We start from the raw sequence: 19,477 nt of genomic DNA, 5'->3' as shown, positions 1-19,477 counted from the left end.
TCCACCCAGAGTTGCATTAATTTTTCACCAATATCTTGTATTGACAACAGAGAATTAAAACACTCTGTAAAGTCTTCTCAAGCACATCCCAAAGACTTTCAATGGGGTTAAGGTCAGAACTCTTTGGTGGCCAATTAATGTGTGAATGATTCCTCAGGCGGCACGGTGGTGTAGTGGTTAGCGCTGTCGCCTCACAGCAAGAAGGTCCGGGTTCGAGCCCCGTGGCCGGCGAGGGCCTTTCTGTGCAGAGTTTGCATGTTCTCCCCGTGTCCGCATGGGTTTCCTCTGGGTGCTCCGGTTTCCCCCACAGTCCAAAGACATGCAGGTTAGGTTAACTGGTGACTCTAAATTGACTGTAGGTGTGAATGGGAGTGTGAATGGTTGTGTCTATGTGTCAGCCCTGTGATGACCTGGCGACTTGTCCAGGGTGTACCCCGCCTTTCGCCCCTAGTCAGCTGGGATAGGCTCCAGCTTGCCTGCAACCCTGTAGAACAGGATAAAGCGGCTACAGATAATGAGATGAGATGAATGAATGAAATGATTCCTCATGCTCCATGAACCAATCTTTCACAATTTGAGCTCATTAAATCCTGGTTCTGTCTTCCTGGAATATGCCTGTGTCATCAAACAAGAAAAAATCCATTGATGAGATAATCTATGAGAAACATTTTCACACATAAATTGGCCATCACAGAGTTGAGAATGCATTGCGGACAATGACGAACAGTATATACAAAAACCTGAAACAACCTCACAATTTTGTCAAGATGGTGTTTCTGGATTTTAGCAGTGCATTTAACACCATTCAACCCCACCTGCTGGTAGGAAAACTGATGGAGGTTGGGGTCAATCCAACGCTCATTCTGGAGATTAATGATTTTCTCCTGAGCCATACCCAGCAGGTTAGATTCAACACAGTTATTTCCTTCTCAATATTTACAAATACATGGCCCCACAGGGCTGCATTTTCTCTCCCATGTCAAGCCTCAGTCTCCACACATACATTTTTTTAAGTATGCAGATGACACAGCATTGGAAGGGTACCTAAATTCTGACAACTTATCTTTGGGTGGTTTTGATGAAGAGGTAGGGAACTTCATTAACTGTTAATTTTCTGGAGGTTACTGTGACCAAAACAAAGGAGACAGTCATAGATTTTAAGTGTAATGGGGAGAAGTCCTATTCACTATTGCCAACAATATATCCATAGAAAGAGTTAATACTTAACAATATTCGCCGAAGGCAAAGTGAATAGGTGAATAATAATCAAGATGATGTTGAATAACAATCAAAGTGAATAACACTGCCTCCATGCCATTTGTACAGTGGCCACTATTCATGATGGGTGCATCATTTCATGTGCGTCTCTTCTTACCCTGACACACCCATCACTCAGGAATGGGGTAAATCTGGACTCATCAGACCACATGACCTTTTTCCATTGCTCCAGAGTCCAATCTTTACGCTCCCTATCAAACTGGAGCCTTTTCTTCTGATTAGTCTTACTAGCAAATTGTTTTCTTTTGGCCACACAGCCATTTAATACCAATCCTATGAGTTCTCATGACAATGTGTGTGAAAATGCTCTTAATTTCACTATTAAACATAGCCGTGAGTTCTACTGTTGACTTTTTATGATTCAACATCACTAAGTCTTTAAGTGATCTCTGATCCTGGTCAGTCAAGATTTTTTCCAATCACATTTCTTCTGCAAAGTTGATGGTTCATCACTCTCCTTTCAGGTTTGAATAAGGTGTTGGACAGTTCTTAACCTAATTCCAGTCATTAAACTAATCTCTTTACTTGATAATTTGACCTTCTGAAACACAGTAACATCTTTTCCATGACTATGGGATACATCTTCCAATATGGCTGTTAAAGAAGTGAGAAGCTACTCACTCCATCAGTTTGGGTTAAAAGAATTGTTGCAGCTGAAACATATTAATCACTGCAGTAATTATCCAATCAAAGGCTATTAAGTATTTGGATTTTTAAATCCAAATGACAACTGTTCTTTTGGCCAGGCAGTGTATATAATAATGTAAATGACAGTGTAGTGAGTATGTAATGAATCTCAGTAATGAGGATTTACCGCTGATCATCAGGCAACTGTAACCACTTCAGAACAGTGAAAACTCTCTGCTCAAAGGGGATTGTTCTGTAACACACACACACACACACACACACACACACACACACACACACACACACACACATCAGATTAAATAATGAGAAGTCAACAGTGGTATTCATCCAAAATGTTGAGAAACCTAAAATCTTGTTGTATTGCATTGTATAGGATTCAGATCTTACTGGACATATATGTGTACTGTACCCATTATATTTTTCATATAAATTTGGGAAAGTTCCATTTATTTGCACATCTGATCCTGGCCAGAAGAAGGTTCCTGCTCGCAGACCCTGATCCATCACTGTGAGCCAGATCTGAGAGACAGATGTGATGATAGTGGGATAAAAGGATAGTTCACATAGAGTCCAATCATACATGCACAGAAATCTCGAGTGCTATTATTATTATTATTGTTGTTGTTGTTATTATTATTATTTAAATTGGAAAAAAAATCAGGAACAGCAACCACACATGGGCATTGACAGCATGCATAAAATGAAGAAAATTCATTCACCCCCAAAAAAATCAGTTTAATGTGACGTATTACATTATCACGAGGTGAATTTAATTGAATTTAATCTAAACCTTAAAGGAACCTTAAATTTAGTAGTGTATTTAAGTTACCTTTAAGACCAGCCCTTAAATTTAGTCGTAAATTTAAGTACCTTTACTGAACTTTTTAAATTCAGTAAATATACTTGTAACTTTAAAACCCTTTATTGGTATTCTTAAAAGTAGCCGTGACTTTAAGTACTTTTAAATGTTAAACTTAGTCACTTTATATGACATCTTAAATGTTCTTTTTAACAACATTTCGTTATCTTTAACACTCTGAGGTCCTGGGCCTGTCAGACACTCTGTGGCAGTCTGATAAACCTTGGCATTTTTAAGTATTTCATCTAACTAAAAACATCCATGAAAACGTGACACACATGGTTATATTCTGGACACCCTCAGCAATAACAATATGAGAGTAAAGTGAATGTAATGAAATTTGTTTTTATTTAAATTAAGTGCAAACACAACCTTACAAAACTATTTTCAGAGTCTTCAAACCTTGTGAAAAAAAACCACATTATAAATTATCTGCACAAGACTTTTGAAGTCTGAACCTTGTAAACATAGGTGTTGGCTACATAAAAGTAAGAACGGCATTCAGAAATGTTCTGTAGTTTCAATACTAATTGTAGAAACTTCAGACTACCTATGTTTTCTCCAAAGCCAATTGCCCTTTCAAATGAATATTGATGAAGTAGGTGTAATTCACCTGTAATCCCCTATGATATTATTATATTATATTATATTATATTATATTATATTATATTATATTATATTATATTATATTATATTATATTCATTGTGAATTATGTTCATAGGTGTACAGTATGTTGTGAGCTAAATGTTTAGGCAGTGCTATGAACCAAAATGCAGATCATTTTTTCCAAATATAGTTATGTTTGGGTACAACCCCGATTCCAAAAAAGTTGTGACAAAGTACAAATTGTAAATAAAAATGAAATGCAATGATGTGGAAGTTTCCAAATTCCATATTTTATTCAGAATAGAACATAGATGACATATCAAATGTTTAAACTGAGAAAATGTATCATTTAAAGAGAAAAATTAGGTGAGTTTAAATTTCATGACAACAACACATCTCAAAAAAGTTGGGACAAGGCCATTTTTACCACTGTGAGACATCCCCTTTTCTCTTTACAACAGTCTGTAAACATCTGGGGACTGAGGAGACAAGTTGCTCAAGTTTAGGGATAGGAATGTTAACCCATTCTTGTCTAATGTAGGATTCTAGTTGCTCAACTGTCTTAGGTCTTTTTTGTTGTGTCTTCTGTTTTATGATGCACCAAATGTTTTCTATGGGTGAAAGATCTGGACTGCAGGCTGGCCAGTTCAGTACCCGAACCCTTCTTCTACGCAGCCATGATGCTGTAATTGATGCAGTATGTGGTTTGGCATTGTCATGTTGGAAAATGCAAGGTCTTCCCTGAAAGAGACGTCGTCTGGATGGGAGCATATGTTGCTCTAGAACCTGGATATAACTTTCAGCATTGATGGTGTCTTTCCAGATGTGTAAGCTGCCCATGCCACACGCACTAATGCAACCCCATACCATCAGAGATGCAGGCATCTGAACTGAGCGCTGATAACAACTTGGGTCGTCCTTCTCCTCTTTAGTCCGAATGACACGGCGTCCCTGATTTCCATAAAGAACTTCAAATTTTGATTCGTCTGACCACAGAACAGTTTTCCACTTTGCCACAGTCCATTTTAAATGAGCCTTGGCCCAGAGAAGACGTCTGTGCTTCTGGATCATGTTTCGATACGGCTTCTTCTTTGAACTATAGAGTTTTAGCTGGCAACGGCGGCTGGCACGGTGAATTGTGTTCACAGATAATGTTCTCTGGAATTATTCCTGAGCCCATTTTGTGATTTCCAATACAGAAGCATGCCTGTATGTGATGCAGTGCCGTCTAAGGGCCCGAAGATCATGGGCACCCAGTATGGTTTTCCAGCCTTGACCCTTACGCACAGAGATTCTTCCAGATTCTCTGAATCTTTTGATGATATTATGCACTGTAATGATGATAAGTTCAAACTCTGCAATTTTACACTGTCGAACTCCTTTCTGATATTGCTCCACTATTTGTCGGCACAGAATTAGGGGGATTGGTGATCCTCTTCCCATCTTTACTTCTGAGAGCTGCTGCCACTCCAAGATGCTCTTTTTATACCCAGTCATGTTAATGACCTATTGCTAATTGACCTAATGAGTTGCAATTTGGTCCTCCAGCTGTTCCTTTTTTGTACCTTTAACTTTTCCAGCCTCTTATTGCCCCTGTCCCAACTTTTTTGAGATGTGTTGCTGTCATGAAATTTCAAATGAGCCAATATTTGGCATGAAATTTCAAAATGTCTCACTTTCGACATTTGATATGTTGTCTATGTTCTATTGTGAATACAATATCAGTTTTTGAGATTTGTAAATTATTGCATTCCGTTTTTATTTACAATTTGTACTTTGTCCCAACTTTTTTGGAATCAGGATTGTACATAATCGACAGTTACAGTACTGTGCAAAAGTTTTTAGTACAAACTTTGTTATAGATTATCAAGTCAGTGTAAAATCTTTTTAGATTTACAAATGTTTGTTTTCCAGCACAGAGTTAAATGTTACAGAAAAAAAAGTCACGAAAGAAAGCAGAATACTATGCAAGAGACCACTTTTCAGACAAAAAAAAAAAAATACAAGCCCGATTCCAAAAAAGTTGAGACATTAATTAACTGACTAAATTTGGTGTTAATAAATACTACTAGTATTGCCTAAACATTCATTTCCCACTTTTGTCTCGTTCACATTACATAAACCATATAATCACGAGATCGTATAATTTCTGGTTAACGAAAGATATTTTGGTTTACAAAGCTGAACTATTTCCATAAAAACACTGAAAGGTTACAGGAATATAACAGGAGTATAACAGAAATATACAATAATATAACACAGTTATATTACAGGATTTCACCTGTTAAGGAAACTTAGACAGCATATCACATCAGGTCAATGTCATGATGCAGGGTTCAAGTAAAGTGTAAAAAATCTATGCCGTGCTAGGAAATATGGATGTGTGATGATTACCGGTTGTCCTAGGTACCATCTCCCTTTGTCCTTCTCTGCATTAGACAGACTGAACGAAGCATTAAATTCAGGGTCATACATGTTGTTATCCACCAAACCATGAGACTCACAGTACAGACCCTACAGAGAAACAGAGAACATTTATAACTTAACACACACACACACACACACACAGTACTGTGCACAAGTCTTGGGCACATGTAAAGAAATGCTGTAGACCAACAATGGCTTAAAAAAATTGTGAAATGAAATGTTTCAACATTAAAAAAATACTATAAAGAGCAGTAATCTATAATAAATGAAACAAAGTCAATATTTGGTGTGAGATGACCCTTTGCTTTAAAAAAAAGTAATCTCAGGTACAATGAGTGCAGTTTTATAAGGAAAAGTCCTACTCCTGTCATCCCAAGGTATACAAACCTAGCAGCTCCTACTCCTGTTATCCTAAGGTATACAAAGCACTACTCCTGCCACCTTGAGGTTTATAAGCTGGTAGTGCTGCCAACCAGAATCTTACAAACTCCTACTCTTGCCACAAATGAGGTCTATAAGCTGCTGCTCCTGCCATTCTCAAATCCTACCAGTTCCTACTCCTCCCACCCTAAGCTCTACAATGTCAACTTGATGTCTATAAGCTGCTACTGCTGCCACACTGAGTCCTACAAGCTGCTCTTCCTGTTATTCTAAGGCCTATAAGCTCTTGTTCCTGCCATTGTGAGGTCTACAAGGTGTTAGCCACCATTAGGTCTATAAGCTGCTTCTGCTGCCACCCAGAACCCTACAAGCTCCAATTCCTGCTATCCTGACACCTACAAGCTCCTGTGACTTACAATCTGTTATTCATGCTATCCTGAGGCCTGTAAGGTGTTGTGGCAGCTACTAATAATGGTAACACCACACTGTTGTATTACTGGACACCAACTAAGCTTTGGTTTGGCAAAAGAGTTAAAGAGTAGGCAGTTGAATTTTGAGAAAAAAAAACATGTGTTCTGTGCTTTTCTGCTGACAATCAGCTGTAAAGAGAAGAGTGGTTATTTGAGTTAGCATTATTTTCCTGTAAGCTTGAACAAGTCTGGCCATTCTCCACTGATCTCTACATCTTCAGAACTGCTGTCTACTGCTTTCCACCATCCTGTGTAAACTGCAGACATATTGTGCATGAAAATCTCAAGAAATCAGCAGTTTCTTAAATACTCAAACCAACCCATTTGGCATTAACAACTGTGCCATGACCAAAGTTACTGGGATCATAATTTCCCCATTCTGATGTTTAATGTGAAAAATAACTCAAGCTTTTTGTGGGTGGTAAAAGAGAGCAACTGGACTTGCTTGAAGATTCTTGAAGACGTTTCACCTCTCATCCAAAAGGCTTCTTCAGTTCTGTCTGACAAATAGGGAGTATCAGGTATTTATCCTCTCATGGATGAAAAGCAATCCTAAAGTGTCGTTGAGTCATCCTGTTGGTGTGGGTCACTGGGGGCTGGGTGTGAATGGCCTCGAGAGTCGTTGGGGTGATCAATGGATTGTTGGTTCTCTCTGTCCTCCTGTGAGCCACTGAAAACAGCTGGGTTTTGGTGTGCATTCAGTTGTCTGAGAAGTGTGCCAAGGACTGCATTGTAGGTGGTTGATAAATGATGTCTTAGACCCCCACCTCCCAGTAACTCATGAGCGAGGAGTTAAAGAAGCCATTTTTGTCAACCTGGAATGGCCATCACTGAACAGAGGCCCTGGCTTCCACCTCCATGGACAGCCCTTCACCCAGAGGTGTTGAACATATTCCTGCCTGCTACTATGAGTTTAAAGAGGTATTCAGCAAGGGTAAGGCCAGTGGTTTGCCCCCGCACAGACCATATGACTGTGCCATTGAGCTTCTCCCTGACACCACACCTCCACACAGACATATATACCCGCTGTCCATCACAGAACAAGCCACCATGGAGGAGTATGTTCAGGAAGCATGGCGATATATCCATCCATCTACAGGGATATATCCATCTACATCCCCACATCTGTGGCTTCTTTTTAATGGAGAAGAAAGGAGGGGGTCTCAGAACAATTATGATCTGCTAACATATTCACCAAACTTGACTTTAGGAGCACTTACAACTTGTTGCAAATTCGTGAGGGGGACGAATAAAAAACTGCAGTTAGCACTACTTTGGGCCATTTGAGTATTGTGTAATGCCATATGGACTTTCTTGCGCACCCAGTGTCTTCTAATGCCTCATGAATGATGTCCTCAGTGAGATGTCGGGATGTTATGTACTTGCATATATCGGAGACATTCTGATTGACTCCCCAGACAAAGTCACCCACCATGGACACATAAAAGCAGTACTAACCTGGCTCCTAGAGAACCAACTTTACATCAAGGCTGTGAAGTGTGAATTTCATGCAATCCAGATTTCATTCCTGGGATACATCATCAGTGCTGAGGGCATAAGCATAGACTCAAAGTCTCCACTATGACTACCTGGTCCACACCCACTACTGTCAAGGAAATTCAATGTTTCCTAGGATTTGCCAATTTCTATCACCAGTTCATCAGAGGGTTCAGTGCCATCTCCGACCCTCTCAGCAACTTTGCTTATGAAGGGTCCCAAGCATCTCCAGTGGAAGCAGGCCATGGAGGATGCTTTTAATCAGCTCAAGTCAGCTTTCACCATAGCACCAATTCTTAAACATCCAGATCCCTCAAAACCATTCACCATAGACGCTTCTGAAACTGGAGTGGGAGGGGTGCTGTCACAGTGATTCGGGGAAAAGCCCAAACTACACCCCATAGGCATTTTCTCTAAGAAATGCTCATCAGCTGAACAGAATTATGCCATAGGGAATTGGAAACATCTTGCAATAAAGCTAGCCCTAGAAGAGTGGAGTCATTGGCTTGAAGGGGCCATACATTCATTCGTTATCCTCACCAACCACAAGAACTTTGAATATCTAAGGACAGCTAAATGGTTGAATCCATGTCAGGCACAGTGGGCACTCTTCTTTACCCGCTTCCAATTCACCATCTCCTACTGTCCCAGCTCCAGAAACACTAAAACCAATGTGTTATCCAGAATTCACACATCCACAAACCTCAACCAAGAACCCACTCCTATCTTGCCACCCAAGTGCTTTGTTTATGTCATCACATGGGAAATTGACAAGGAAATAGCACAAGCTCAACCTTGCAACCCCCCAGAAGCTTGTCTTCCTGGTCTCATTTTCGTCCCACTGCAGTTCCAAGGCCGATTCATTACCTGGGCTCACTCATCTCTTGCCACTGGACACCCCAATAGTCAATGCACATATCAGCTCATCCGAACTAAGTATTGGTGGGAAAACATGATGTCCGAAATCAACAAATTCATCTCCTCCTGTTCTGCCTGTGCCCAAGCGAAGGGACCTCAGGCTTCACCTCAACTTTTGTCACTGCCTACACCCCAAAGACCCTGGTCCCATCTGTTGATAGATTTTATCACAGATCTACCCAAGTCTCAGTCATTGACCAGTTATCCAAGGCATTGAGGCTCATCCCCTTGCCCGGCTTGCCCACTGCCTTTGAAACTGCCAAACTTCTCTTCTTACAAGTCTTTAGGTATTACTCGATCCCTGAGGATATTGTAAGCAATCAGGGCCCCCAGTTCACTTCCAGGGTGTGGGTGAAGTTCATGGACAAACTAGGGGTGTTGGTGAGTCTAACCTCGGGACACCATACACAGTCTAATGGCCAAGTGGAATGCACCAGTCAGGAGATTGGGTGCTTCCTAAGGGTGTTCTTTATGGAAAATCACAAAGACTCCCCTGGGCTGAATATGCCCAAAATTCCACTAAGCACTCAGCCACCCAGCTCACACCATTCAAATGCACTCTTGGGTATCAACCGCCATTGCTCCTGTGGGACAACTTACCCTTACACATGCTGGCAGTGGACTCCTGGTTCCAAAGGAGTGATCAATTGTGGGAAAGGGTTCACCAGTGACTAGAGCAAGTGGCCAGCATGTATAAATTCTATGCTGACAAGCACAGAGGGGAAGACACCCATGTACTCACCAGGAGACAGAGTGTGGGTGTCCACCAAGGACTTGCAAGATCACAATGCATGCCGTAAGCTCCATGCCAGGTACATAGGCCCCTTCAAAATCCTCAGCAGAATCAACAAAGTGTCTTACAGACGAGAGCTCCCACAACATTGCTACCTGTCACCAACATTCCACATGTAATGCCTCAAACCTGCCATTCAAGGACCCCTAGCCACCAATACACCAGCCACTGAACCTCCCTTACCCCTAGAACTAGAAGGACAACCAATCTACCAGGTACACAAGATCCTCAATTCCCATCATTGCCAAGGCAACCTGGAATATCTAGTGGACTGGGAGGGGTATGGTCTGGAGAAATGCAGCTGGGTGCCTGCCAAAGATACCATGGATCCGCTTCTCACCCAGGAATTCCATGCCAGAGATCCTGAGAAACCAGCACGCAGGAAAAGAGGTCGTCCCAGAAAGGAAAGCACTCCTAAGAGTGCCACCGGCCAGATTGTTCCAGGCCTTTGGTCCATCATTCTGACAGATTTGAAATTTGGACAGACAGACAACATTTCAGACTTGTCTGTCCTGTGACCGTCTGTTTAACATTCCTTATTTCCCACACTGTAATAGCATACTGTATTCCCTGGACTGCACTGTAGATTACATGTAAAGGGTGTGCGTGATCCTTTTAAGTATATGGTATCGTTAACATGCATGTTCACAAGCCAAAATGATCACACATGTCGGCTAACCAGCTACTGCTCGTATTCATTAATAGGATATCCCTGTACTGGCTATACCCTGTGTATGTACATGGGACACATGCCGTTTGGGGGGGTGAGCTTCACTTTGATTTTTATGACACTGGCTGGATAGGTCTGAGAGAGATGTTGATTTTTGCAATGGCTCTGAAGAATATCTGCTTGAAATTGCCTGAGTCTTGGAATCTGAGCCTCTGGCAGCCCCTCGGCCCCCCACCCTTACTGGGTTGACACCCCCCCTTCCCATTTTCCTGGATCTGCCCGTTATACCAAGCCGTTTGCTCCTCAAATCTGACTTAGTGACCTGACTTTGTTTTCTGTTTATATCTAGACTCTGAACTTGGTTTATTCTCTGACACACTATTTGTAAATCGACTGACCCTATGCTCGACCCTGACTCTGCCTTCAGTCTCATGACTTGGATTTGGCTGCTAATTTGCAATGCATCCGGCCTCCTGTACAACTGCTTCCATAAGTGCCTGCACCCTGACACTTGCTTAAAGCTTTCAAGTGTGTAGAGTAGTATTGTATTAAACTGGAATAAAAACAAAATAAGATATTATTTATATATATATATATATATATATATATATATATATATATATATATATATATATAAAATCCATCCATTATCTGTAGCCACTTATCCTGTTCTGCAGGGTCACAGGCAAGTTGGAGCCTATCCCAGCTGACTATAGGTGAGAGACAGGGTACACCCTGGACAAGTCACCAGGCTGACACAAAGACAAACAACCACTCACACTCAGTCAATTTAGAGCCACTAATTAGCCTAACCTGCATGTCTTTGGACTGTGGGGGAAACTGGAGCACCTGGAGGAAACCCACACAGACATGGGGAGAACATGCAAACTCCACACAGAAAGGCTCTTGCTGGCCGCTGGGCTCGAACCCCAGGACCTTCTTGCTGTGAGGCAACGGCGCTAACCACTACACCACCGTGCCACCCGGATGGATTTTATATATATATATATATCTTAAGTTATACAGGTGTGTGTGTGTGCGTATATATATATATATATAGATTGATTGATTGATTGATTGATTACTTTATTCTGAGCAATAAAGAAGAAAGATATAAAAATAAAAATTTAAATAAAAAATGCAATAATCAAAACATCGTCATAAACAAACAGAATAGCGTAGCCACAAGGCAATAACATAACAATGTTCAGAAAGGATTAGGAAGAAGTAATAACTTATCCAATCCTAACCCTCTATACCACCATTAATCAAATGTCACTTTCCACCATAATAAACTATATATACAAAGGAAAACAAAAGCAATAAACAAAAAAGAAAACATACCAACATACCAAAACATACCGACATGGTATAATATCGACCAAATCAAATCATATATACAGATACTTATGTTATGCATATATACACACATACAATACATATATACAGTATACAGTAATACATGTGTGTATATATATATATATATATGTTGGTAACTCGCCAGCGCCCCCTATAACGATCCCACAATTTCCTTGCGCGCTCCACCCGGATGTGACGTGAAGTGGAACTGCTTTAACTGTATCGAGAGCGCCTCGATTCGCTCTCTCATGTTCTGACTACTGGAGTGGTCGGACGGACTGTAGGCACGCTCGCCTACAGTGTTGAGACTAACCGCTATTGTCTGAGAACAGCCTGTTCAAATTAGTTTCGGCCGAACTTTTGAACGACCCGCTAAGTTTCAGCGATATAGTGGTTTTGATTCTAAACCTTTGCAAAGTTTAACTACAGTTAAGTAGTTTTCCACGCTAAGAGGCATTTGCGGACAGCTTCGCTCCTCTCAGCCTTTTTCTCGTCGACGCATCACCGGAGGTTTCTCCTGAAGCACCGTGGGCCAGCTAGGCCTTCATCTCCCTGCTTCGTTAGCCGCGGTTGGACGCAACGCGCCGCTAACCTCCTCTCCTCGGACTGCGACCCTCAGCGCGGACATCGGAGAAAGAACTTCCATCGCATTGAGTAGGCACTTGGGAAAATTTTTAATTTGTAGCTTATTCAGATGGTTGTTAGGGTCATGTTTAAGCTTTGAGCTATTTAGCATACCCGCTCAGACACGGAAGGTGTTTGTTTGTTTTTATTGTTTGTTTGTTTGTTTTTATTGTTTGTTTTGGTTCTGTTTTTTTTCTTTGAACTTGTTAGACAGGGTATCTTGCATGATATCTTTCCTTAACTCCATTGCTAGCTTCCCTATCTGATTAGCAGCGCAGCGACAAGTTTGTTATTTTAAGCTCCGAGGCTAGACCGCTACAAGGCCTAGTTCTCTCCATCCAACACATATACACACTCTCTCACACTCTCTCTCTCTCTCGCGTTGAGTTCTTTGCCTAGATAGTCTGTTGGAAATTGTTAAGTGCAGTGTTTGGATCCAGCTGTAGCGTGGTCAGATTCTCCTTAGCAACTTATTGCTAGCTACCTCAGGGTGATACGCTAGCTGGTAGGCTTGTGTTCTCGACTAGGCCTGCAGGCGCCATCTTTCCGACGCCATTTTGATACCTTCCTCATTGAGTTACCTGTGATACGACACCTAGGCACTGACCGCCATTTTGTTTAAGCATTGCCAGAGTGGCTAGTCATTAGCATCTGCCCACAGATACCTACACAAAGCACACATTAGCCACAGAGCTAATCCTTTGTTCTATTTAGCTAACATTCCTTTGTTTTAGCTAACGTTCCTTTGTTTTAGCTAACGACAAGCTAGGTCACACACACACACACACACGCATCGGCTTGCCCTAGCCTCACACACGCACACACAAGGGATTCTTTTCTTTTTCCTTCTATCTCTTTCTCTCTCTCTTTCCCTCAAATTTATAGTCCAGGTGTAATTGTTCCATTGTTTTGTCTTGTTATTACCTTTGCTGACATTGAATGTATTTTGAGTTTATTATTATTAGTGAGTAGTAGACAAATAAAAGCTAATAAAATTGAATTGCATTTTACTTGTTCCTGTTGTTTATTCACAAGGTCAACTATTTAGAACTCCTTTTTCCTTCAGAATTTAGCTTTTGTATACAACTGGGTTTCCCATCTAATACAGAGCTACCATTAATCTTGAGTGTAACCATTCACGGTGAGTATTAAGATTAATAATTTAAGATTTTATGAGACTGATCTTTATTTATAAATTGATTAATTTAATTATCAATTATCACATAATTTATAATTTAATTAATCCCAATTCAACCTACATTAAAGTGGTGCCCCGTGTGAGGAATAGTTTAATGACCTTGTGAATTTCTCAACAATCACTTGTAAACTGCTGTATACCCAAAATCAACTGCCAAGGTATAACACAGATGACTTTAATGGTGAATCATTAACAGTGTGTTAATCACAGAACTGAAATTCAGCTGCCAACCACAGTTAGCTGATAAACTGGTTTAATTGATTAGTACATTAGAGTAATATCTAATCCAAGTACTTAATTAATATTATTAATAATAATAATCATTATTGTTAACTAATTATTAATTGAGCTAATTAATACAAGTGAAACATTAGTGAAAACAAAGTAGCTAAGAAACCACATCAATTATTTAGCAACTTGGATTAAATTAAATTCTAACCTAATCAACACCTAGTATTAATTTCCTTTAAGTTAATTAATACATTTCGAACAAAATGTCGCGTTCCCCATCAAGGGAGTCAGAAGGGCCCCTCCTCTCTCTCTTCGACGTTGTAGGCGATTTAGGCCAAGTCCCGGAGGATAGGAGAAATTACTTCTGTGATCTGGACCAAAAGGCTCGCTTTGATGAAATACACATAGCCGTTAGGGAACTTAAGGAGCGTACTATGACTCTCCCAGAAGGGCTACCCAAATTGTTCATGATCTACTATAAGGAAATGGAACATGTGTGTATGACCCTCGAACAAGAGAAAAGAACACTAAAACGACAACTGGCCGAAGCTCAAAGGAGAGCAGAAAGCGCGGAGAGTAGCCTCGTGGGCCTGAGAGCCACACAAGATGAACTAAAGCGCGAAATAGAATACCTCAGAGAAGAAGTGACGCAAGCACGTCGCTCAGATGAGGGATCGGCCAAACCCTCCCAAGAACAGAGTTCCGCTCTGGAGGAGGAAGAACCTGAGCTTAGAACGGTAGATCAGACACCGCACTCAAGCTCAACTCGCGTGAAAGTCGCGCGATCGCCACCTCGTGGCGCTGGGAGTTTTTACTTTACTCCCCACTACACCCCCTCGCGCTTCAATATCGCTGCAGCCTCTAGCCCGCAGAAAACGCCGCGCTACGTACCCTCAGACTCCTCTGACGGAGAGGCCGCCTACAAGCCGAAACGCAGACATAGGCGATATGAGAGCAGCTCAAATAGCGAAGACAGCGAGGACCCCTACGGGTCAAAATCAAAACGCCTCGTCGCAGAACGCAAAACTAGGATCCGCCAAATCGACGTCCTTGAAAAAGACATAGAGCGTTTTGAGCCGGAAAATCATAGACACCGAAGCGTTAATGATTATTTCCGGGAAATCGAGCGTAGCCTCCTGGACCTGCCAGAGGCTACGTCGCATGAAAAGGCCAGACTAGTCTGGAAAACTTTAGGTAGTGGCGTACGAGCATTCGTTGAGACCTTACCGCAGTCAGTCCTCGACAACTACAAGAAGATACGCAAGTACTTGAAAGAGGAATACTCGTTGTACGAGGACGAGACTGCTGCGACGATGGGTGCTATTCTGATCAGACAGAAACGAAGCGAACACCCTCGCGAGTACTACCGTCGGCTCCGCGCAGCGTACTTTCAGGGCAGAAGCGAGCCCGGGCTAGAGGAAGATCGCAACTTCAAGTCCCTCTTCCTCCATAACCTTCACCCGTGCATCCGTAACCAAGTAACACTCGCGTGTCGCCAGCGCCCCCATACTATGAGAGAAATGCGTCGCACCGCACAACTAACGTGGGAGACGTTCGTCCGACCCACAGACCGCCACGAGGACGATCCCAGAGTCCTCAGCCTATATGAGCAGGAAGATCAGTCCTTAGGCCTAGAAGGGGGTGAAGCCCCAAACCGCGGGCCCCCTTGGGCGAACCCAAACCCCGGCCACCAGACGTCGAGCCAACCCAAAGGTAACTGGAAAGTTCGACAAGCTGGAGTCAAGGGGGAACAGGGCTCCAACGCCAAAGGACAAGGTAACCGCAAACCTGGCAGTCACGGCCCTAAATCTCAGAATAGCGGACAGTCAAGGCCCCATCGCAACTCCTCTCGAAGGGAGCGGAGCCCTAAGCTAGCTACCGCTAAACAAGCCAACCAAGAGCCACTTGGGATGGCAGAACTGAGGGCTGAATTAGCACGGATTAAACAAGCCAACCAAGAGCCGCTTGGGATGGCAGAATTGAGGACCGAATTAGCACGGGTTAAACAACTGCTGAGCAATAAGAACAGGAAGGGTAAGCCGAGCAAGGACAGGGACGAACCGTCAGCATGACTAGGCCGGGACCCATCCCCACCACCACCGCGTGTCTACCTCGTGGGGTGGGGAAAGGACCCCTGCCCAATAGGCAGTGATGAGTTGAAACCACCCCCTCCGTTAGTGAAGCCTGACCCGCAGGATGCACCCCTGACGCAGTTTCTTGGAGATTTGGTTAGGAAAGGCAACGCCAAGCGTATCTATACCCCAGTGGTGGTAGAAGGCAACGTTTCCCTCCAAGCTCTCTTAGATACCGGGTCAAAAATCACCCTGATGTGTTCCAAAGTCTTCGCAGAGGTTTCTGATGCGCGGCGCGCGCAAGGTAGACCCATCAGAACCGAACGTTGTGACGTCAACTTGGTTAGCTTCACCCAGAATCAAGCCCCAGTAACAACCATTGCATGGTTAGAACTCACCTTCCAGGGCATGTCCATCACTCACCCCACTTACATCTGCTCTGTTGGTGTAGAACCGTTCCTCATTGGCCAAGACCTACTAGATAGGCTAGCGCCCCTCATTGACTGTCGTCGTGGGCAACTGTGGGCCCAGGTCGCGTCCCCACAGACCCCAGATCCTCGTCGTCACGATCGAGCCTGTTGCGATGAAGTTAGGGTGGAGGCTACTCCACCGATAGCTGAGTCAGGGCAGGTCCCCGAGAACCTCGAGACCACTCCGCTCCACCCTGAGCCGAGTCAAGACGCACCAAACTCAACCGACACTCCTCTCAACCGCAACGCGCTTGATGGCCACCCGTCTTTCCTTTGCTTTCTTGGCGAATCTGCCCCAACCAGGTACTACCCCTGGATATCTGGCAACATTATTGTCAACGGCGTCACGGCACCTGGCGTCAGGTTAGCGCTTTGGTCAGAGAAGTCAGCCATCAGCCAAACGTGGTTCGACATAGTGCGTCAGAGCACTCCTTCCCCTGTCTTTGTGCAGAAGAGCCACCGGCTACTGTCAGCCGAACAACCCCAGAGCCCCATCAAAGCCACAGGCGTCTGCGCCGTGTCGCTCGCCATCGGTCAGAGAGAATTCCTTCATTTCTTGAGTGTCGTCCCCGGACTTCCTGACCCACTGGTCATTGGGGCAGACATCTTGGTCAGACTGGGAGCCCAACTGGACCTAGTCAACCGGGTCATCTGGACCCAAGCCGACGCTGCTAAGCACCCGTTCCAAGCTGACCTGGAACAAATGCGGTCAGGACAAACGATTCCCCAAGCCTGCCATGTCGCTAGCGAATTTGACATTGTCATTCCCGCTAGGACTGCTGGTTCCCCTCTTAAGCTGGTCATCATGAAAGACCAACAGTTTCGTAGCTCCCAGGCGTTCTTCCAGCCTCTCAGATTCTTCATGGAGCTCGATTTAGCCGTGTGTGGGACTCCGCTGCTTGAAGTGAGTCATCGTTCCGCTTACCTCCTGGTTCAAAACTCCACGCGGGACGCCATCACGATCCCCGCCCGTCGGCCTTTAGGCCTTCTGATAGACCAGGCATTCCATGACTTTGAACTCACCATTCCAGTCATTGGTGAGCTGCCAACGCCGGACACTCATTCCGATCCAGTGGAACCTCCCTGGATCACTCTTCCTTTCCACATGATCCGCATCGAACCTCACATCATGCTTTGCGACGAGCGCATAGTCATGACCAAAACTGACACCCCGAAACACATGCTGGTGTATGCTCTTGCCACGCAATCGAGCAACGACACCCCTGCAACTGAGGTCGTTGATTCAGCTCTAGGTGAACCGTACCCAGGCTTTGAACGAGAAGTTCAACAACAGCTGGTGAAAGCTGACAGCCTGACCACGGACGCCCAGAGACGACAGCTCCGTGAACTGTTCTACGACTTCAAGGCGATCTGGGCGCGAGATTCCAATGACTGCGGAGTCACGGACATCCACACCGTCCGAATCCCAACAGATCCGAACGCTCCACCGACGTTCGTGCGGCAATACAAAATCCCGTTAGCCGCATACGACTCAATACAAGAAACACTGGACACTCTGCTGGAAAAGCAGATCATTCGTGAGTGTAACTCGACTTACAACTCCCCCTTATGGCCAGTGCTGAAACCGAACGGCAAGTGGCGTCTCACCATTGACTATAGGCAGCTGAACAAGCAAGTGCCCTTGTCAAGATGGCCCATGATCCATCTGGATCAAGAACTTGCCAAGGTGAAGGGTGCAAAGTTCTTCTCCACCGCCGACGTGGCGAGTGGATTCTGGACCATGCGCGTGGATCCAGCTGACCAGCACAAGCTGGCCTTTTCCTTTGGGAACCGCCAGCTAACTTTCAACCGATGTCCGTTCGGCTACGCGAACTCCCCCGCTGAATTCAACATCTTCTTGCATAAGGCAATGAGCGATGCCGCAGCTCGTGGCAACTTGATCTACGTCGATGACATCCTCATTAGGTCACAGACTTTTGATGCACACCTCGAAGAGATACGCCATGTTCTGTCCCAGCTGTCCAGAGCAGGAGCGAAGCTCTCTGTCACCAAAGGGCAGTGGTGTCGCACCAAAGTTGAATACGTTGGACTGTGCGTCGGGCCAGATGGCATTGAACCCCAGTCAGGGAGGGTGCGGGCTATCCAAGATATCAAAGCCCCATCCAACGTACCCGAACTCAGGAGCTTCTTAGGGGTCTGCAACTACTCCCGACAGTTCATCGAGGACTACGCGGAGATAGCACGACCGCTCACCGAGCTCCTCCGGAAGGATAAACCCTTCCAGTGGAGTGAGCCTCAAGAACTCGCGTTCAAGAGCATGAAGCAGAAGCTCTGCTCTGCTCCCTGCCTCGCGTATCCCGACAAAGACAAACCGTTCTTCTTGGAGGCTAGTTTCTCCACCCACTGCCTGAGCGCTGCACTGTCACAGCAGCATGACAAAGATCGCCGTGTCGTAGCATACGCCAGTCGGCCCCTCAGTGCTGTGGAGTTGAAATTTTCAGACTGCGAAAAAGCCCTGCTGGCCACGGTCTGGGCCGTTGAACACTTTCGCAGTTACATTGGTGGCCAGAAGGTGGTGATAGAGACCAATCATCAACCGGTCTCGTTCTTGAACAGCCAGAGGCTGAGAGAGGGAAGAGTTTCGAACAGTCGCATCGCAGCTTGGATGATGGCACTACAGGGCTACGACGTCGAGGTGAAGTACGCCCAGAACCACAAGATGGTGCTTGGCCGAGGGCTGGCGGAATGCCAGCATTGCGACTGCGAGAATAGTCCAGATCAAACCGAACTAACAACCGTACCTGCTCTCCCCTCCGACCACCACTACTATGACGAGAACGTCTGCAAAGACCTCCCCACCGCTTACATAGATGGATGCTCATTCCATCATGAACGCAAAGTCCAAGCCGGTGTCGGTATCGTATGGGCGAACGGCCCTATACAAGGGAAATACCAACATCGACTCGGGGCTAAGACTAGCCAATATGCGGAGGTAGCAGCCGTGCTCATCGTCC

At 44.3% G+C, this 19,477-nt stretch overlaps 1 protein-coding gene across 1 annotated transcript in view; it reads right to left on the bottom strand.

The window, feature by feature from the left end:
* Window positions 1-19,477, bottom strand: part of LOC132870623 (venom phosphodiesterase 1) — a 217,302-nt gene that overhangs the window by 154,465 nt on the left and 43,360 nt on the right. The window contains exons 8-10 of the mRNA XM_060904353.1: window positions 5,787-5,906; window positions 2,336-2,445; window positions 2,093-2,158 (exon numbers count right to left, since the gene is read on the bottom strand). Of these exons, the coding sequence (XP_060760336.1) occupies window positions 2,093-2,158; window positions 2,336-2,445; window positions 5,787-5,906 (296 nt within the window). The remainder of the gene's footprint in view (window positions 1-2,092; window positions 2,159-2,335; window positions 2,446-5,786; window positions 5,907-19,477) is intronic.

The sequence above is a fragment of the Neoarius graeffei genome, chromosome 2 (genome assembly GCF_027579695.1).
Source record: "Neoarius graeffei isolate fNeoGra1 chromosome 2, fNeoGra1.pri, whole genome shotgun sequence".
Lineage (NCBI taxonomy): Eukaryota > Metazoa > Chordata > Actinopteri > Siluriformes > Ariidae > Neoarius > Neoarius graeffei.
Note: the sequence above shows the minus strand (reverse complement) of the source record. Positions and strands in the feature narration are given on the sequence as shown.